Source organism: Canis aureus, chromosome 22 (genome assembly GCF_053574225.1).
Source record: "Canis aureus isolate CA01 chromosome 22, VMU_Caureus_v.1.0, whole genome shotgun sequence".
In the NCBI taxonomy this organism is placed as follows: Eukaryota; Metazoa; Chordata; class Mammalia; order Carnivora; family Canidae; genus Canis; species Canis aureus.
In genome coordinates, this window is record NC_135632.1 from 24,530,979 (window position 1) to 24,549,144 (window position 18,166).

At 36.7% G+C, this 18,166-nt stretch overlaps 1 protein-coding gene across 5 annotated transcripts in view; it reads right to left on the reverse strand.

Annotated features, from left to right (window-relative positions):
• The window catches only part of ATP2C1 (ATPase secretory pathway Ca2+ transporting 1), a 138,272-nt gene that overhangs the window by 87,921 nt on the left and 32,185 nt on the right, over positions 1 to 18,166 (reverse strand). For 4 of the 5 annotated variants that reach the window (XM_077865198.1, XM_077865202.1, XM_077865199.1 and 1 more), the window contains 3 exons: positions 6,277 to 6,387; positions 3,969 to 4,085; positions 942 to 1,031 (listed from right to left, as the gene is read on the reverse strand). In XM_077865198.1, coding sequence (XP_077721324.1) covers positions 942 to 1,031; positions 3,969 to 4,085; positions 6,277 to 6,387 — 318 coding nt within the window. Of the gene's footprint in view, positions 1 to 941; positions 1,032 to 3,968; positions 4,086 to 6,276; positions 6,388 to 6,553; positions 6,607 to 18,166 lie in introns of all 5 variants that reach the window. The other variant, XM_077865200.1, reaches the window with a different exon arrangement.

The following is an 18,166-nucleotide window of genomic DNA, read 5'->3' on the forward strand; positions in this document are numbered from 1 at the left end:
TAATAAAAGCCTAGTTCAGCTCACCAAAACTGCCCTTCCCTGAAACGACCACTGTACCTCAAGATACATAAATCCTTTATGCATATTTCTCATTTTATTATACAGAATATTCAAAAGACATTACTCAACTGTCAAGATTTAATGAAATTAATTTTTACTGCTTTATGAAAAACACTCCTAAGAGAAACAAGGAAGAAAACAATGACCACTAGTACAGTTTGGTGCCATTATTTTGACTTGAGTCAATACTGTTTTACCTGCCATTGCTTTTGCACCACAGATACAAATATCTATAGCATAAATAATGTTTTAATATTACAAAAATAGATTTGACCTTACAGTCTCCCTGAAACAGTTTCAGAGACACCAGGGAGTCTACAAGCAAGAGTTCAAAAACCAAATTAAGCTCTATCTATATTAATTTCTACTGTGTTCTTAATAATAAACATATTTGTTTTAATCAACGCTTATACTTGCTATAAACTTTTATACTATAAGAAAACAGAGGACAAGAAAACAAAGGAAACTTAGGAAACTTTCAATGAAAGCTAGAACGGCTTAGCCAGAAAGAATAAAATGTTACATAGTAAATAGTGTTCAATTGCTAAGTAATATTTTTACTTTCATAATCATCAGGCTTAGTTCACAATTAGTCAAAACATTCTCAATTAGAAAGGAAACGAAATTAAATTTTAACCAGAAATTTATTATAAAATATTTCATATCTGTAAAATTATAAGGTTATTAAATAATTCTCATGAATGCCAATCACAGACCCTTGAACATTACTGGAGATTACTGCAACAAAATGTAGAATTTGGATATTAACAAAAAACCTGAAGAAATGTTAAGGTATTTCTCATTTCACTTCCCAAAATAAAAGCCAACCCTAATTTTAAATGATTATCCAATAATTTTAAAATATACATATTTTTTCTTACCACAGTGATACTGACAGCATCATCAAACTGATGCATTAAAACACTGATGACTGCAGAGGCCAGAAGCAGCATAATAAGGGGATTTTTAAACTGAAAGTGAAAACAAACAGCAATTCAACAGTTTTGTATGAATGGTAGTTATGTTCCATCACAACAAAAACCTAAAAAAATAAACTACTGAAGCATGGCTAGAAAACTATGAGTCTACATTTGAATGAGATTTTAGACGTCTCTTCAATTAACAAAAAATTTATACTTAACTACATTTTAAAGTCACCACTTCTTAACAGTTCCTTTTCAGAAAAAAAAGAAAATTAAATATCAATACTTGAAACTAAGAACCTACCAATTCCTTATGATACATGTGTATTTTCAGTACAATAATTTAATAAATAGAACTGGACTGAATTTCTACTGAAGCTAGAATGAGTGGAAAATTATTTTTAAGATGACGATTTAGGTTAACACTGGGTAGCACACCTAACTTATGAGGTCCAAACATTCCTATACTTAGTAAATTAGCACAGATTACAATTCAGGGGTTGTCCCACATGCCCCAGGGATAATCCCTCTTGGTCAGCAAAGAGCTGACAGTAAGATCCACTCCACAGAAGCTGAGAATTTTCCAATTGCTCATTTTCCTAATATCTATCTGGCAGAGGCAACAGTATCTAAAGAAACAGAACCACACCACCGACCCAACCAGGCCGTGCTTAGATAACCAAGTACCAGAGCTACCCTAAATTCTTCCAGTTGGACATCCTACTCCTTAAACATCAGAGCTTTGTTGCCAGAGCCTCTTCCTTCTGATGAAATGGTGCCAATCACTGTTAAAGGTGCAAAAGTCACTAGGCTACAAAGAATTCATCCCACCAGAGAGCCCAGCCCCTAGATACAACAGCAGTGAGGTTAGATCCTGTCACCTCCCACTCCCTATATGATTCCATTCCCTGACACAGTGGTTCTGACCCTGCTTCACATCAGAATCATGCAAAGAACTTCTAACAAATGCCAGGTTCACACCAGACCAGTTAAATCAAAATCTCTGGGCATAGGGCCCAGGCTTCAGCATTTTTTAAGCATTCCCCAAATGATTCTAACTTCTAGAGGATTGAAAATCACTACTCTAACAAACTAAAACTACAACTGCAATATGGTTTAGGGTTGACAAACCACACACACTTCACTGAGTCAGAGTACCTGGATTTAAATCCAGTTCTTTCACTTATGTATGACCCAAGGCTCCTCATCTGGTAAAACAGTACCTTACACCAAAAGTATGGTAAAAATTAACTAAGAATGTATATTAAAGCACTGTGTAAACCATAAAACCCTCTTCAAATGTTAGCTCTTATCATCACAAATTGATGACAAGACCCATGGGCTTTTTTATTACAATCTCTAAAATAGCTGCGCCATGGTAATAAGCATACCACTTGATTAATGGCAGGCTCCAGACAAATGTTTGCAAAGCAACAAATTCAGTGTTCTTTGTAGAGGAACAAAGAGGCTGCCCAGTACTTTATGATTAACAACTGATATTTACTGCTAATGTAGTTCAGCACAAGCAGAACTACATTACATTGTTTCTGTTTCATTCTCAAGGCAATCCCATGATGCAGGTAGTCTAGCTTTGAAACACGAATAAGAAAGTAAAACATCAAATTATACCGTCAAGTAATAAGTAAGTCCAATCATCGTAGTTTGTAAATCCAGAGTCAACTTCCTAAAGTTTTAGGTAATGTGGAAATGTGGTAAATGTGAGAATACAAACATGCATATAAATAATATTCTACAAACATGACAGATTGTTTTCCACTTTAGACAAACTCATCTGCAAAATTAAGACCAATAAATTTGGACCCATTAATAAGCCCTTTAGGAAAGTTATACATAGGGTAGGGGGATAGGGTAATTGGGTGACAGGCATTAAGGCAGGCACATGATGTAATGAGCAGTGGGTGTTATACTATATGCTGGCAAATTGAATTTAAATAAAATTAAATTTAAAAATAACATCTTTAAAAAAAAAAAAAAAGCTACACATAGATCTTTAAAAAAAAAAAAACCGGTAGTTAGAAGGCATTAAAAGTTTTCTTTACTAAAAAGAACTTGTTAAAAAAATAAGTAAATAAGTAAAAATAAAAAGAACTTGTTTGGCAAACTAACCCTACTGGGTGAAAACTGGCCACAGGATTCTGCATTCTTGGAACTTTTCACAGTAACATACTTGTTATCAAGATAAGACAAAAATCCTACAATAAGTCTTTCTGAAAAGATTGGGATATTGACAAAATATATTAAAAATAACTATTGTTTATAGATACCTTACAATCTCCTAAAATTATCCTCATGTTATAGATAAGAAACTCAGAAGATAATAAAGATCATATAGCTAGTAAGAAATAAAGACAGAATCTGTACTCAGGCAGTCTGGATTCAAACTACCTAACTTACTTTTATTACATTTTCTTTTTCTTTTTTTTTAAAGATTTTATTTATTTATTCATGAGAATACACAGAGAGGAGAGAGAGAGAGAGAGGCAGAGACACAGGCAGAGGGAGAAGCAGGCTCCACGCAGGGAGCCTGATGTGGGACTTGATCCCGGGTCTCCAGGATCATGCCCTGAGCTGTAGGCGGCGCTAAACCGCTGAGCCACCGGGGCTGCCCTTATTACATTTTCTAAGCTGGCCATATTACTTTAAAAAAATATGAACATTCCAAAAATATATATTAATATACATATATTAGCATTCCTCATAGTAAGTGTAAGGTAGACATCTGTAAAGGAAACTATTGTTCATAATATCAATTCCACGTTATAGGTAAGTCCTTAAAGATTTGCATAATAAAAATTATATAAATTCCAGGTTAACAGAGCAAACTAACAGAAAAATGTAGGTAGTTTTTTTTTTTAATTATTTCTTTTCTCCCACAAAAAAAAAAGGCTTCACAAAAGTAAACAACTACACTAACAAAAAATACATGTAAATTACACAGCAGAGGAGGAAATAAAAACATCTCACCTGAGAAATATATTTCTTCCATAGTGGCTCATCTTCACTGATATCAAACTCATTCCAGCCATGGAAGGCTCGCCTATGACTTACTTCACATTTGTTTAGACCATTCTGAAGATCAGCCTATTAGATTTTACATATAAAAGTTACTAAAAATGTTAGCAGAGGACAAAAGAACAAAAACACAAGGGTACATTATGTATGTTCATATTTATAAGAACTATACAGCAGTCAAAACTAATCTGTTGTAACAAAAAGAATTATCAGTGGTTGCTTGGGGCCAAGAGCAAAATCTACTTAGAAATCTGTAGAGGGACCTCATGGAACTTCTAAGGAGTGATCAAAGTGTACCATATCTTAATTCTGGTGGTAGTTACATTTGCCAAAATGCAAACTGTTTCCTTAATATGGGTACATTATATTTCATGTAAATTATACCTTGATAAAATGTAAGCAATAAGGTAGAGTTTAATAAACTTATGATTTTCTCTGAGAAAAAAGAAATAACAAAAATCAGCCACATGACTTACAGAGGGCAAAATATTTGTTTTCGTTGTTTTATTTTCTAAAATTATTTTCTCCAAAAGAACATTCAGTGGACTAAAACTGCCTTTCTTGTTCTCTGAGCATATTATCAAAAACCCTCAGATTGGTATTACTTTTTACTCTTGAACTATGTAATTATTTCAAGCAGATAATTTGTGGTTCCTAAATTACTGAAAATAATTATGTTCTATGAACACCACCTACATTCTTCAGTCACCACAATATTGTGACTTATAAGAAATACTTATGTTATCTGGTCATCAATGACCAAGCATATTTCTCATTTTTATTTATCTGGTCTTCCTCCAGGGTTGTTGGCTCAGAGCTCCTAAAACTCTTGGAATTTCCTAGGATATGGCAAAAAAGGTGTCTTTTGTTGTGTTAATGAAAGTGACTTTTGGACCCCACCCAAGAGCAGCAGCTGGTAGCCAAGAGGGTTCACCATCCTCCCTTACCTCTGAAGAGAGAGAGGATAGAGGCTGTATCAGCCAAAGGCCAATGACTAAGCAATGAAGCCTCCATAAAAGCCCAAAAGGACTGGGCTTGGAGAGCTTCCAGGCTGAACACATGGAGACTGGGGAAAATGGTGTACCTGGAGAGGACATGGAAGCTCCAGGCCCTTTCCCCATACCAGACCCACTTATCTCTTCATCTGGCTGTTGATTTGTATCCTTTATTTTATCTCTTTAATAAACTGATAAACTTAAGTGTTTGCTTGAGTTCTGTGAGCCACGGTAGCAAATTAAATGAATCTAAGAAGAAACGTCTCATCTGTACTGAGTAGGTCAAAAGCATAGATAATAGCCTAGAACTTGTGATTGACTTCTGAAGTCAGGAGTAAGAGACAAATTTCCAGGGCTGAATCCTTAACCTATGGAATCTGATGTTATCTCTGGGTGGATACTGTTAGAATTGAGTTAAATTCTTGGGTGTCCAAGAATTGCATGGTGTTATGTGTAGGAGAACCAACCCTCCCAACCATACTGGAATTGGGTCTGAGAACCTCAGAAGAGTCATTGTCTCTCACGATATATTATCATAACTAGCATTAAAGAATGAAATTGCTTGCATCCCTAAAATAATCAGTTTCTCCAGCCAAAAGCTTTATAATAGAATTTTATAATGGAGTCTCACAATATTAAAAATATTTAAAATAAATGGTTTTAAAACATAAATACAACAACCAAAAAACCCTCAAAAACACAGATATCCAATGTTTTTTAATGCCATCATTAAAATATGTGAATTTTTAAAGAAAAATAAAAAACACTATGTTACATTAGTCTGTGCTTTTTAAAACTAAAGAGATTAAGTTACATAGGCAATTAAAGTTTATTTGCAGTCCCTATCTTGTACTTAGCTTTTACTTTACTTTAGAAAACACAAAAAAATGATAAACTCCTAACTCTACTTATGTTAATTAATATTAATAATTAACTACTTTATTAATCCAACTAATCCTTACATAGCATTAATAGTTCCTGGCAATGCTAATGACCTAGAGCTGCACTGTCCAATTAGGTAAACACTAGCCCTGTACAGCCATTTAAATTTTAATGAATAAAAATTAAATTAAGTTCAGTTCCTTACCTAAATAGCCACACTTCAAATACTGAGTTGTCATGTTTAAATTAACTACTCACTACTGTACTGAACAGTGCAGAACAGCATATTTACATCATCACAGAAAATTCCAGTAGACGGCATTTATCTATAGTCTAAGTTGATGATTTACTATTTACACCCTACCTCCCCACCAAGCACTTACTTGGAGAATGCTTGCAACTTCACTGACTGGTAATTCGCTTGCTTTTTTTGATGTCAATACAGGAATCATTGTCTCATTTTCAGCATTAGGAATTTTTTGAAAACGTGCAACCTGGCAAATAAAACCAAAGGAAAAATATTTGAATATACCAAAAAAATTGAATGCACTCTAGAATAAATGAATATCCAAATGTTCATAAAGACTTAGTTTCCATTTAAAAAACAAACATTTTTAGAAAAATAAATATCTAGTTCTAATAAGATAATTTTATACTGACCATGTGCTATTTCTCCAGAAAGCACATTTCAAAAATTAGGCCACCAGTGCCAGCTAGAACACAAAATAATTTCCACATTATATTAAAAAGATGCTATTTCTACACCAATATAATGAGTAAAAAGTAAAACAGATGTCCTGTCTAGCAGATCCTGATAATTACATGTAGTCATAATCGTCTAAACTCATTATGTTTAACAGGAAAGACAGAACGCTAAGCTTTCTCCATTTTAACTATGCCTGTTGGTCAGCCCATTTCTTAACTATCCAGAAAAACACCTGGCTACTCTACATAAGCACCAGGACAGCAAGTCATATTTTAAAACCTATTCCCAAACTAGCAGGAAAACAAAAGAGCAAAAGAGAGGATGCACAGTTGGGAAGGGGCTGTGAACAGAGTAAATCACAGAGATGGCAGTAACCATGGTATCTACTTGATGCAGCTTCATAAGCAAGTATCTATAGAAAACTGTTTAATACACTTCCAGAAACAGATCCCCAATCCAGACTGTCCTGGGTCCTATGCTGACAGATTCTTTATAGACAAAAAGTTCTGAATAAATAGGAGAAGGTGAGACAAAAGCTCCCCACAGAAAGTTTAGAGGAAAAACATTTCAGTTGCTACCCATCCTGATTAAAATACTGAACCTGAAGTGATCATCTTATTACCAAGACACACATCTTTAAGCTTTCAGATGAAACATTTTCAACCTTGGATAATCAACATTTTTAGGATAAAATATTTCCCTAAAATTTTGTCGACATAACACTTCTTTAACACAAGAAATGAGATGGATCAAAGAATAACTTAGTTTCTCTTATTATAAGACAATAATAGAAGACTATATGCTCTCATTACAGAGGTCTGTATACATAAAAATCTTTACACCTACTCCAAAAGCTAGTAAATAGTGTGACATTATCTTGTGAGATCTTAAAGCAAAATTAAAAAGGATCAAGTAAATACATTACCTGAAGTGACGAGATTCATAAAATCTTATTTCTAAGATTCTTGCACCTCAGTTTCTTCACATGTAAAATAGGGGTAATAGTGACTAAAGTTGTGTGAGGATTACATCCATTAAAAACATACCTGACCCGCTAGTTAAGGGCTGAAATAGCTATTTTTCTCTAAACAGTACTTAATATTTACATGTATATTCACCAGTACAATTAGCTCAATAAAGAACTAAATTACTAAAGAGAATAGAGTTAGATTTGCAATAATTTTTCTACTGAAATATACTTTTCTAATGTTGACATATTGGAAATTGCCATCTCAAGTACCCAATATGAAGTACAGGAGCCTTTCTCATAAAATCTTTTTAAAGTAATCCTTTGGTAGCTGTTACAAAGATAGAGTCCATGTTGGAATATACTCTCCATAAAATCTTTCATGGGCCCAAAAGAGCTGAAAAATTTCAATAGAATAAAATGAGACTATTTCACTTAACAATGGGTAAGACACTGAAGGGACATGATGATAACTCTAAATATAAAAAGGGCTGCCTGCCACGTGAAAGAGAGAAACACCAAAACCAAAGGGTGAGTTTCTAGCCAACCAACTTCTGGAGTTGGAATAAAGAGCACTGGATGTGTTCTGGCAAAGGCTGGACAACCATGTGATAAGGATGACTTCACTGAAAGGATTGCTAGTAATAGAGGGAGCCTATAGCACAAATTTCTTGGCCAAAGGCAGCAATCTCAATCTACATTTATGCTTACTAGATTCTAATTCAACCTAAAATTATGGAAATTATTGAGTTCTAAGCCAGTTTTCTTTTTAAGCAAATGTTATTCTTAGTAGTTCAAATGGATCATTAGTTCTATGGCTTATAAGAGTAATTTGTTCACTCATTTACTTTTTTAACAAACACTGCATCTATTGAGAATCTGACTCTGGTAGGCCCTTAGTATTAACAATGAGCAAAAACAACCTGAAGGGGTGGAGGGAAGAGGAAGGCGACAAATGTTATCAAAGAATAGCACAAATAAATGGAAAACTGAAAGTGATCATTACTATGAAGAAGTCCATGGGCATGAGAGCTTACACAAAGATTGCAATCGGGACAGAAAAGTTTTCATGAGGAAGTGATACTTAATAGAATTGAAAGACAAGAAACTGCTGTCTAAGGGAAGGGATGAAAGTAGTAAGGGAACTGAGTGTGCAAAGTTCCTGGGAAAGAGGGAAGCATGGCAAAAGGAAGCCCTAAAGAATGAAGAACTAATAGAAGGCCACCATTTATTCACTTACTCATTCCGTCTTTAGACATATAATAAATGCTTATTATGTGCCAGGCACTGTTGTTGTTGCAGACTAAAAAGGTAAGAAGTCTAGCCTCATGAAGCTAAATACCAACAGGAAACAGAAGACTATAAATAATGTACTATACAATAAATGTTCCAGAAGACAATTTAAAAAGGAAGGGTAAGTAAGGAAGAAATTGCTTCAACCTACATAGGAGGTGAGAACTGACTGCTGAACTTGGCAACACAGAGATAAAGAAAGCAGTTTCAATGGAGTGGTGATGAACAAAAATCAGGCAGGAGAGGGTTCAAAGAAAACAGCAGGAAATAAGGTGGAGACAGCACGTATAATCCTTTCCAGTTCTGCTGGCAAAAGGAGCAGAGAAATGGGATTATTATAGCCAGAATGGAGTGGAGGTTTTAAGAGCTGGGTTGTTTTGTTTTTTAAGATGAAAGAAATAACAAACAGCATGATGATCTAATAGAGGAAAAACCAGTAATTCAGAAGAGAGATGGGATAACTTAAAAAGTGATATTCTTGACTAAACGAGAGGGGATGGAATCTGACATAGTTGTAGAAGGACTGGCCTTAGATAAAGGAATAGACAGTTTATCCACAGTTACAGATGGGAAGGCAGAGTAACATGGGAAGGATGCAGGCATACTGGTAGCTGTGGCAGAGGAACATATGGATATATTCTTCTGAGAATTACCTGGATTGAAAAAATCAGGAGGACATATAAAGCAAAAAAAAAAAAAAAAAAAAGGCTAAAGAATTAAGTGGGGATCCTACAGGGCCCTATGGGTCATATTACCGAATTTCTGTCTTAATCCTAAGAGCAAATGGAAGGCCTTGCACTGTAGTCTTAACAGTAAATAAAATAAAAGGCACAAGTTAGAAAATTGAAGTACAGAATAAGAGTGGTGAAATTTGGATACTATTACATATGCCTAAACAAGAGATAAACGTAGCCTGGACAAAGGTGGTGAGGTGCAGGAACAGATGTAGAGGTAAAAATAACAGTACAGGATGATGAACCAGATACATATATCAAAAAATTATACTAGGTTTCTAGGTTGTCTTACATGCTAAATACTAATGCTATTCACCATGGTAAAGAATATTGGAATATTCTTTTTAACAAATGGGGCTGTGACAACTAGATATCCATGTAAAAAAAAACACAAAGATGGACCCCTCCCTCCCACCATACACAAGATTAAATCAAAACGGATCAAAGACCTAAATGTAAGAGCTTGAACTATTAAACTCTTCAGAAGACAACTTGGGCTTAAATCTTAACCATGTTTCCTAAGCATGGCACCAAAAGTACAAGAAACAAAAAGACTGAACATCATCAAAATTAAAAACTTTTGTGCAGCAAAAGACACCATCAAGAAAGTGAAAAAGACAACCCACAGAATGAGAGAAAATATTTGCAAGTTATTTATCTGGTAAAGGGCCTATACTGCAATATATAAACTCTCACAATTCAATAATAAAAAAAAACATAATCCAATTTTAAAATGAGTAAAAGATCTGAATACATATTTCTAGAAAGAAAATATACAAATGACCAATAAGCACACAAGCAGATCATCATTAGTCATGCGGAAAATACATATCAAAACCACAATGAGATAGCACTTCATCCACTAGGATGACTAAAGTAAAAAAGACAATAAAAAGTGTTGGATAGCATACGGAGAAACTGGAACCTTCACATATTGCTGTTGGAGCTGTTAAAAGGTGCAGCTGCTATGGAAAAGTTTGGCAACCATTATATACAATTATGCTATTATACAAACATGTTATTTTCTCTGGCTAAATGACGAGTTTTCAGCTTGAAACAATTTCTGAGTGATTAAATAATGCTTTGATTTTGAGAACTATAAAATACAGGTGGATCACATAAATGTAGTTGAAGGTATATCACCTCTAACAGGCAATGTTACGTCCTTCACATGTTAACTACAGAAGTTCATTGTCTATGGTACTAAGTTTCAAACATTAGGTATTATTTGCTTATCTCTTACCTCACCCTAAAAATATCCTGGGCTTAACTACAGGATAAGTTGCTAAGCCTCATAGTTGCTTTACTTTTGTTTCAGATAATGGCATTTATTAGATTTACACCTTCAATTATTTAACTCCTGCAACCAATAAGCATTTACTAAAAAGACCTATACCTTGCACAGATGTAACTTAGCTGGAGAACCATGCCATACCAAAACACAAACATTTAAGAGTTGCAATACAGCAGTCAAATCATCACAATGCAATTAAGTCTGAAAATTCGGGAAAGGGAAGATTGTTAAAGCCCTCAGTATTCTAAGAAAACTTCCCTGAAGCAAGCCATTAAAAATGGATAGCAGGGAATGGCTAACACCTGTCAAGGAAGTATTTCAACCAAGAACACGGGTAAAAGCCAGAGCAATAGAAATCTAATCTATACATGACTAGGCCAATCTGGCTAGAATGAAAGAAGTGTTTTATTATGCACTTCTACTGCCACTAAATGACCAAAAGCTACCCATTAAGACAAGCTATAGAGTTTTTAATGGGATGCATTTAAAAACTGCAGAAAATTTTAAAATAGATCCTATAGGCAATAAACCCCATCACAGACCTACTAATCCCAAATTTACATTTTAACAAGATTACCAGGTGATTCACTCATATATTTTGAGTCTAAGCACTGATGTATACATCAGTTCCCAATTCTGATACAAATTAGAATTACATGGGGATTGCTATGGATCGACTTGCCCTCACCAAATACTCTGCTGGAAGTCCTAACCCCCCAATTTATCGGTATTGAGATATGGGGCCTGTGTGAGGTAATTAGATCATGAGGGTGCAGCCCTCATGATGCTATCAGTGCCCTTATAAGAGACACAGAGGGCATGCCTGTGTGTCTCCTCTCCTCCTCCCCATCCTCCAGAACTGAGAGAAATAAATGTCTGTTATCTAAGCCTCCTAAGTCTAGGATATTCTGTTACAGCAGCCAGAGCAGACTAAGGGGTCTTTTTTTTTTTTTTTTTTTTTTCATTTTAATACAAGTCTCCAGGTCCCATCCCTAAAGAGTGTGAATCATTAGGTCTGAGGTGGAGCCAAAACATCAAAACATTTTTTTTTGATGGGGGGGGGGGGGCTCTACACTACACTACACGCAAGGGTGAGCTGAGGGGCAGAGGCAGAGAGAAAATCTTAAGCAGGCTCCATACTGAGCACAGAGCCCAATGCTGGGCTGGATCTCACAACTCTGACATCATGACCTGAGCCAAAATCAAGAGTTGCACATTTAGCCAACTGAGCCACCAGGTGCCCCAAAAACGATGATTTTTAAAAGCTTCCCAAGGTGGATCTAATGCACAATGTTGATCACCACTGGCCTAGATGATGGGGTTGAAAGGCATGGTTGGATTAAACTCAAACATTAGACTATTTTACTTTAAAAAGGTATAAATCTTCTAAAGTGAGCCACCACCATAGGTTTATAAACTGTCCCTGGAAAAAGAACAAAAAAACTTGTCAGAATTCAGCACACAGAAATCTGATTTTAAAAAAGCAAGTTAGCAAACTTAGCTCAAATCACCCAACAGAAGTCAAGCCAGAGGGAAAAACAAAATTATTTCATCTCTAGAAAGTTCAGGAGTACTGGGCAGCCGGGGTGGCTCAACAGTTTAGCGCCTGCCTTCGGCCCAGGGCCTGACCCTAGAGACCCAGGATCCAGTCCCACATCAGGCTCCCTGCATGAAGCCTGCTTCTCCCTCTGCCTGTGTCTCTGCCTCTCTCTCTCTCTCTCTCTCTCTCTCTCTCTGTGTCTCTCATGAATAAATAAGTTAAAAAAGAAAAAAAAAGTTCAGGAGTACTAAAGAAAGGTTATTAAAAGTTTTGATGTCCACTCGACAAAGTTTTCTAAGTTTCACCTGCAAGTAATCAGAAAGACACCTAAACACCCAAGAAAATCAAGTGTACTCATTATTAAACTTGAAAGAACCAAGCACCTCTCCAGAGTTGTTTAACAGCTATAGCATAAGAAAGCAGGGTTATCTGGGAAGTCTAAGGGTCCAACTATACAAAGCCATTGTTATCAATGTAATGAAGGCATATCCAGGCCAAAGTAAACAGTGGGGCAGCCCCGGTGGCTAGGCGGTTTAGCACGGCCTGCAGCCCAGGGCATGATCCTGGAGACCCTGGATTGAGTCCCACGTCAGGCTCTCTGCATGAAGCCTGCTTCTCCCTCTGCCTGTGTCTCTGCCCCCCCGCCCCCTGCATCTCTATGAATATATAAATAAAATCTTAAAAAAAAATAAACAGTGACACAGCAGTTCCAACAAGACAATACTAATAATAGCAGTTCCTATTCAAGAATGGTAGGTTCGGGGCAGCTCGGGTGGTTCAGCGATTTTTTTTTTTTTAATTTTTATTTATGATAGTCACAGAGAGAGAGAGAGAGAGAGGCAGAGACACAGGCAGAGGGAGAAGCAGGCTCCATGCACTGGGAGCCCGATGTGGGATTCGATCCCGGGTCTCCAGGATCGCGCCCTGGGCCAAAGGCAGGCGCCAAACCGCTGCGCCACCCAGGGATCCCTGGCTCAGCGGTTTAGCACCGCCTGCAGCCCAGGGCGTGCTCCTGGAGACCCAGGATCGAGTCCCACATCGGCCTCCCTGCATGGAGCCTACTTCTCCCTCTGCCTGTGTCTCTGCCTCTCTCTCTCTCTGTATCTCTCATGAATAAATAAATAAAATACTAAAAAAAAAAAAAAAAAAAAGAATGGTAGGTTCACAGTAATTTACAGAAATCAAGCAGACCTGTTTAATTTAAGAAGCAGTTCCTTGGGATCCCTGGGTGGCACAGCGTTTTGGCGCCTGCCTTTGGCCCAGGGCACGATCCTGGAGACCCGGGATCGAATCCCACATCGGGCTCCCAGTGCATGGAACCTGTTTCTCCCTCTGCCTCTCTCTCTCTCTCTCTGTGACTATCATAAATAAATAAAAAAAATTATTAAGAAGCAGTTCCTTGATTAAAGCCAAAAGTAAACTGCACTAAATAATCCCACCGGTTAAGGTTAGATACGGTTATAATTATTGACACAGAGAAGCTTACATGCATAAAGCACTCCCGGTAAAAGGTAAAATTTGTACTTCTGGCATCTATCTGCAAACCATATTTGTAGAAGTATGAAGTAGTAGTAGAAATATGAATCATTAGAAGTAGTAGTGAATTTTCAAAAGGTGACCAAATGACTCCAAGTTTCTTGGAGAGAACTCCAAGTTTTTGGTTGAGAACAAGGCAACCCGTATTCCTTTATAACACGGTATAAGTTCACTTAGAACCACATTGTAATATGCTCATCTGGATGGGATGATAGTATAGCGCAGCAGGCACCAAACCAAACATCCCCTTCAGAGCTGGAAAAACAGGAAAGGTCCCAGACCCCACTCCAACTTCAAATACAACAGCCTTTCTTTTCTGTATTATATGTTTTGGCTTCAGCAAAAAAGCTGCTTGTATTTAAACAAAGAACTTTACAGCTTTACAAGGGGGAAGGAGGAGGCTTAAACACCTCGTACTGTGGTTTTCAATCTTATTAGTTAGCATCAGAATCCCCTGGAGAGCTTGTTAAAACAAGGTTACTGAGCCCTAACCTTAGAGTTTCTGAATCAGCAGGTCTCAGAGAAGTCCCACAAAGTACATTTCCAACAAGTTCTGGAGAAATGTTGATGTACTAGTGCAGGTCACACTCGGTGACCTGCACAAGGTCAGACTTGACTAGATCCTACTTTATAGTCCCACGACTATATCTTGATAGCCGTGTGACCCCGGCAAGTTATTAACCTCTGCATCTTTTTCCTCAGTGGAAAATTGGGATAATACCAATTCAATTTCAGCAAGAACTAAAAACTATATATATATATGTGTGTGTGTGTGTGTGTGTGTGTGTGTATGTACTGTACCTAGTATATGGTTAGTAATCAGATGCTGGCTCCCTTCTCCTAATGCAACTAATCACACGATTACACATTTGCCTCACCCATGCTCTAGATCTTCACAAGGGTATGACCTCGTTTTCATCATCTTGGTATCCTTGGCAAAGTTCTTAATATCCAAAGTACTACTAGAAAAAAAATAATAAATACTGGGACTTCAGTCTTAACAGATAAGTATGTAGCAACAGAATAGTGTTATTATCCTAATATATGCCTATGCCTTTTAAATTATTTTTCACTCAAAGAACAAAAATATGGCAGAACTGATCAGAAAAAAAGAATGTATTTAATCATCCATGAATTACTCCACCTTCTACAGGGATGAGGCAATTCCATGTGTTTTTAACTTTGAAAGTACTGATATTAAAATAAAGTTTTTAACCTCTAGATGTCAAATTTTATTGGCAAATGTAGCAGCCATGCAAGCAGGAAAGTCAACCTGTCTCTGATGAAGCATTTCAAGGATTGTCTAGACTGCTTGCATGGAGCAGAGCAGAGGCTGGCAAGTGTCTCAAAGTGGGCAGGGCTCATCAGCTTAGAATCACCGTTCAGTCCTACCAATGAAGAAATGTTGGCAAGGAAAGGAAAAGGTACTGAAAACACATTCTTATGAAATACCTCATTACCAGAGCAGCAGATTTAAAAACACTGAATACAAAGTGAAAAGTCCAAATTGAAGTAATATATCTAGGATGAATATGTTAAGTATTCAAAACATCCAAAAATTCTTCCTATAATATGTAAGTTCTTATTTTTCCACCCCTGTATCTGGCAAAGTCACCAACTCAGTCTTACCATCTCAAAGGGAATATGGAATATGTCCATTCTCAAACTTTAGTTGTTTTCAGAATCACCTGGGAGTGAAATGCTTATTAAGAATACAAATACTCCCACCACTTTTATTCAAATAGTACTAGAAGCCTGAGCTGCAGCAATCAGACAAGAAAAAGAGATAGAAGGTATCTAAATTGGTAAAAACTCTCACTACTTGCAGACATCATGATACTATGTACGAAATACCCTAGACTCCCCTGAGACACTACTGAAACTGAGAAATTAATTCAGTAAAGTTGCAAGATACAAAATTAATATAAAGAAATGTTACTTCTGGGCAGCCCCCGGTGACTGGTTTAGCACCGCCTTCCACCCAGGGCCTGATCCTGGAGACCAAGGATCGAGTCCTGCATCGGGCTCCCTGCGTTGAGCCTGCCTCTCCCTCTGCCTGTGTCTCTGCCTCTCTCTCTCTCATGAATAAATAAATAAAATCTTAAAAAAAAAAAAAAAGAAAGAAAGAAATGTTACTTCTATACACTAATAAAGATGTAGCAGAGAGAGAAATAAAGAAAATAATCCCACTGGGGCACCTGAGTGGCTTAGTCATTTAAATGTCTGCCTTTTGCTCAGGTAATGATCTGGGGTCCTGGGATCAAGCCCCAGTTCAAGCTTCCTGCTAAGAGGGGAGACTGCTTCTCTGTCTCCCTTTGCCCCTCCCCCGCTCATGCTGTCTTTCACAATTTCTCTCAAATAAATGAATCTATTTTAAAAAAGAATGGATAAAAAAAGAATATTAACAATAAAAAAGAATGACATTTCTCCATTTGCAACATGGAAAAATAAATAAATACATTTATATATATATGTGTGTGTGTGTGTGTATATATATATATATATATATATATATATATATATATATAAAAACATAGATGGACCTAAAGGCTATAATGGTAATAAGTGAAGTCAGTCAGATGGAGAAAGACAAATACCATATGATTTTACTCATATATGGAATTTAAGAAACAAAACGAAAAAGAGAAACAAGCAAAAAAACCCAACAACAACAACAGAAAACCAGACTCTAACTACAGATAACCAACTGGTGGTTGCCAGAGGTGGGGGTGGGGGGTGGCAGGGGGAGACTAATTAGATGAAAAAGATAAAGGATATTAAGAGTGTACTTATCGGGGATCCCTGGGTGGCGCAGCGGTTTAGCGCCTGCCTTTGGCCCAGGGCGCGATCCTGGAGACCCGGGATCGAATCCCATGTCAGGCTCCCGGTGCATGAAGCCTGCTTCTCCCTCTGCCTGTGTCTCTGCCTCTCTCTCTCTGTGACTATCATAAATAAATAAAAAAATTTAAAAAAAAAAAAAAGAGTGTACTTACCCTAATAAGCACTGAGTAATATAAAGAATTGTTGAATTATTATATTGTACATCTGAAATTAATATAACCCATATGTTAATTATACTTCAATAAGAAAAAAAAAAAAAAGAATATAGGTACTATGTGGATCTTGGCAAAAAAAGTTAAAGCTAAATATGACCAGTGGTAACTAGGTCTAGAGCAATGGTTCTCAACTCAGAGTGTACATTAAAATCACCTGGGGAGCTTTCAATAATTCCTACAGCTGGAACTCCAGACCAATTAAATCAGAGTCCACAGAAATGGTTGGTCCCAAGGATGTGGAGATCCCAGGAACAGGTCTTTATTTAAATCTCCTCGAAGTGATAATGTACAAAGAGTGCTCTTAACCTACTCATAAATTAAACAGGAAATACAGTAGAGAAGATATTAAATTACTTCAAAAAGAATGTACTCAGCAAATTCCAGGCTGTGGGGAATTCTACAGGACAACCAACCTGATTTTATCAATAAGCTACAAGGGAAAGAGACATTTTTTTAGACTAAGAGATATTTAAGAGACATGTTAACCAATTACAGTCTTTGGGCCTTATTTCAATCCTGATTCAATTAAATAAACTTGTTTTTTTTTTTTTTTTTTTTTAATCAATCCAGGCTCACAGTTGCTTTTAACTCTCATATATCATTAAATCTGAAAAAGTTCCTTAGTATTTTGTCTTTCATTACCTTGACACTGGAAGAGGAGAAGCAGGTTACTTTGTAGCATATCCTTATCCTAAAAATTACAATTTGAGATTGATTATTTCTAATTAGATTCACGCAATGCATTTTGAGGAAAGGGGAAACAGCAAACATTATATCTTTCTCAAAACATCATATCAAGAGGCATATGGTGTTTGCTATAGATGTCATTGTTGAAGCCATAACCCTCAGAATGTGAGGGTATCTGGAGACAGGGCCGTTAGAAACGTAAATAAGGTTAAATAAGATTAGGATGGAGCCCTAATCCAATAGGACTGACGTCCTTATAAGAGGTAGAAACACCCACAGTCGGCACACACAAAGGCCACAAGGAAACAGCAAGAGGGCAACCATCTGCAGGCTGAGAGGCCTCACCAGAAACCAACCCTGCCAGCACCTGATATTAGACTTCCACCCTATACAATTGTGAGAAAGTCAGCCTCTGCTTAAGGCACTCAATCTACAGTATTCCATCATAACAGCCTGAGCC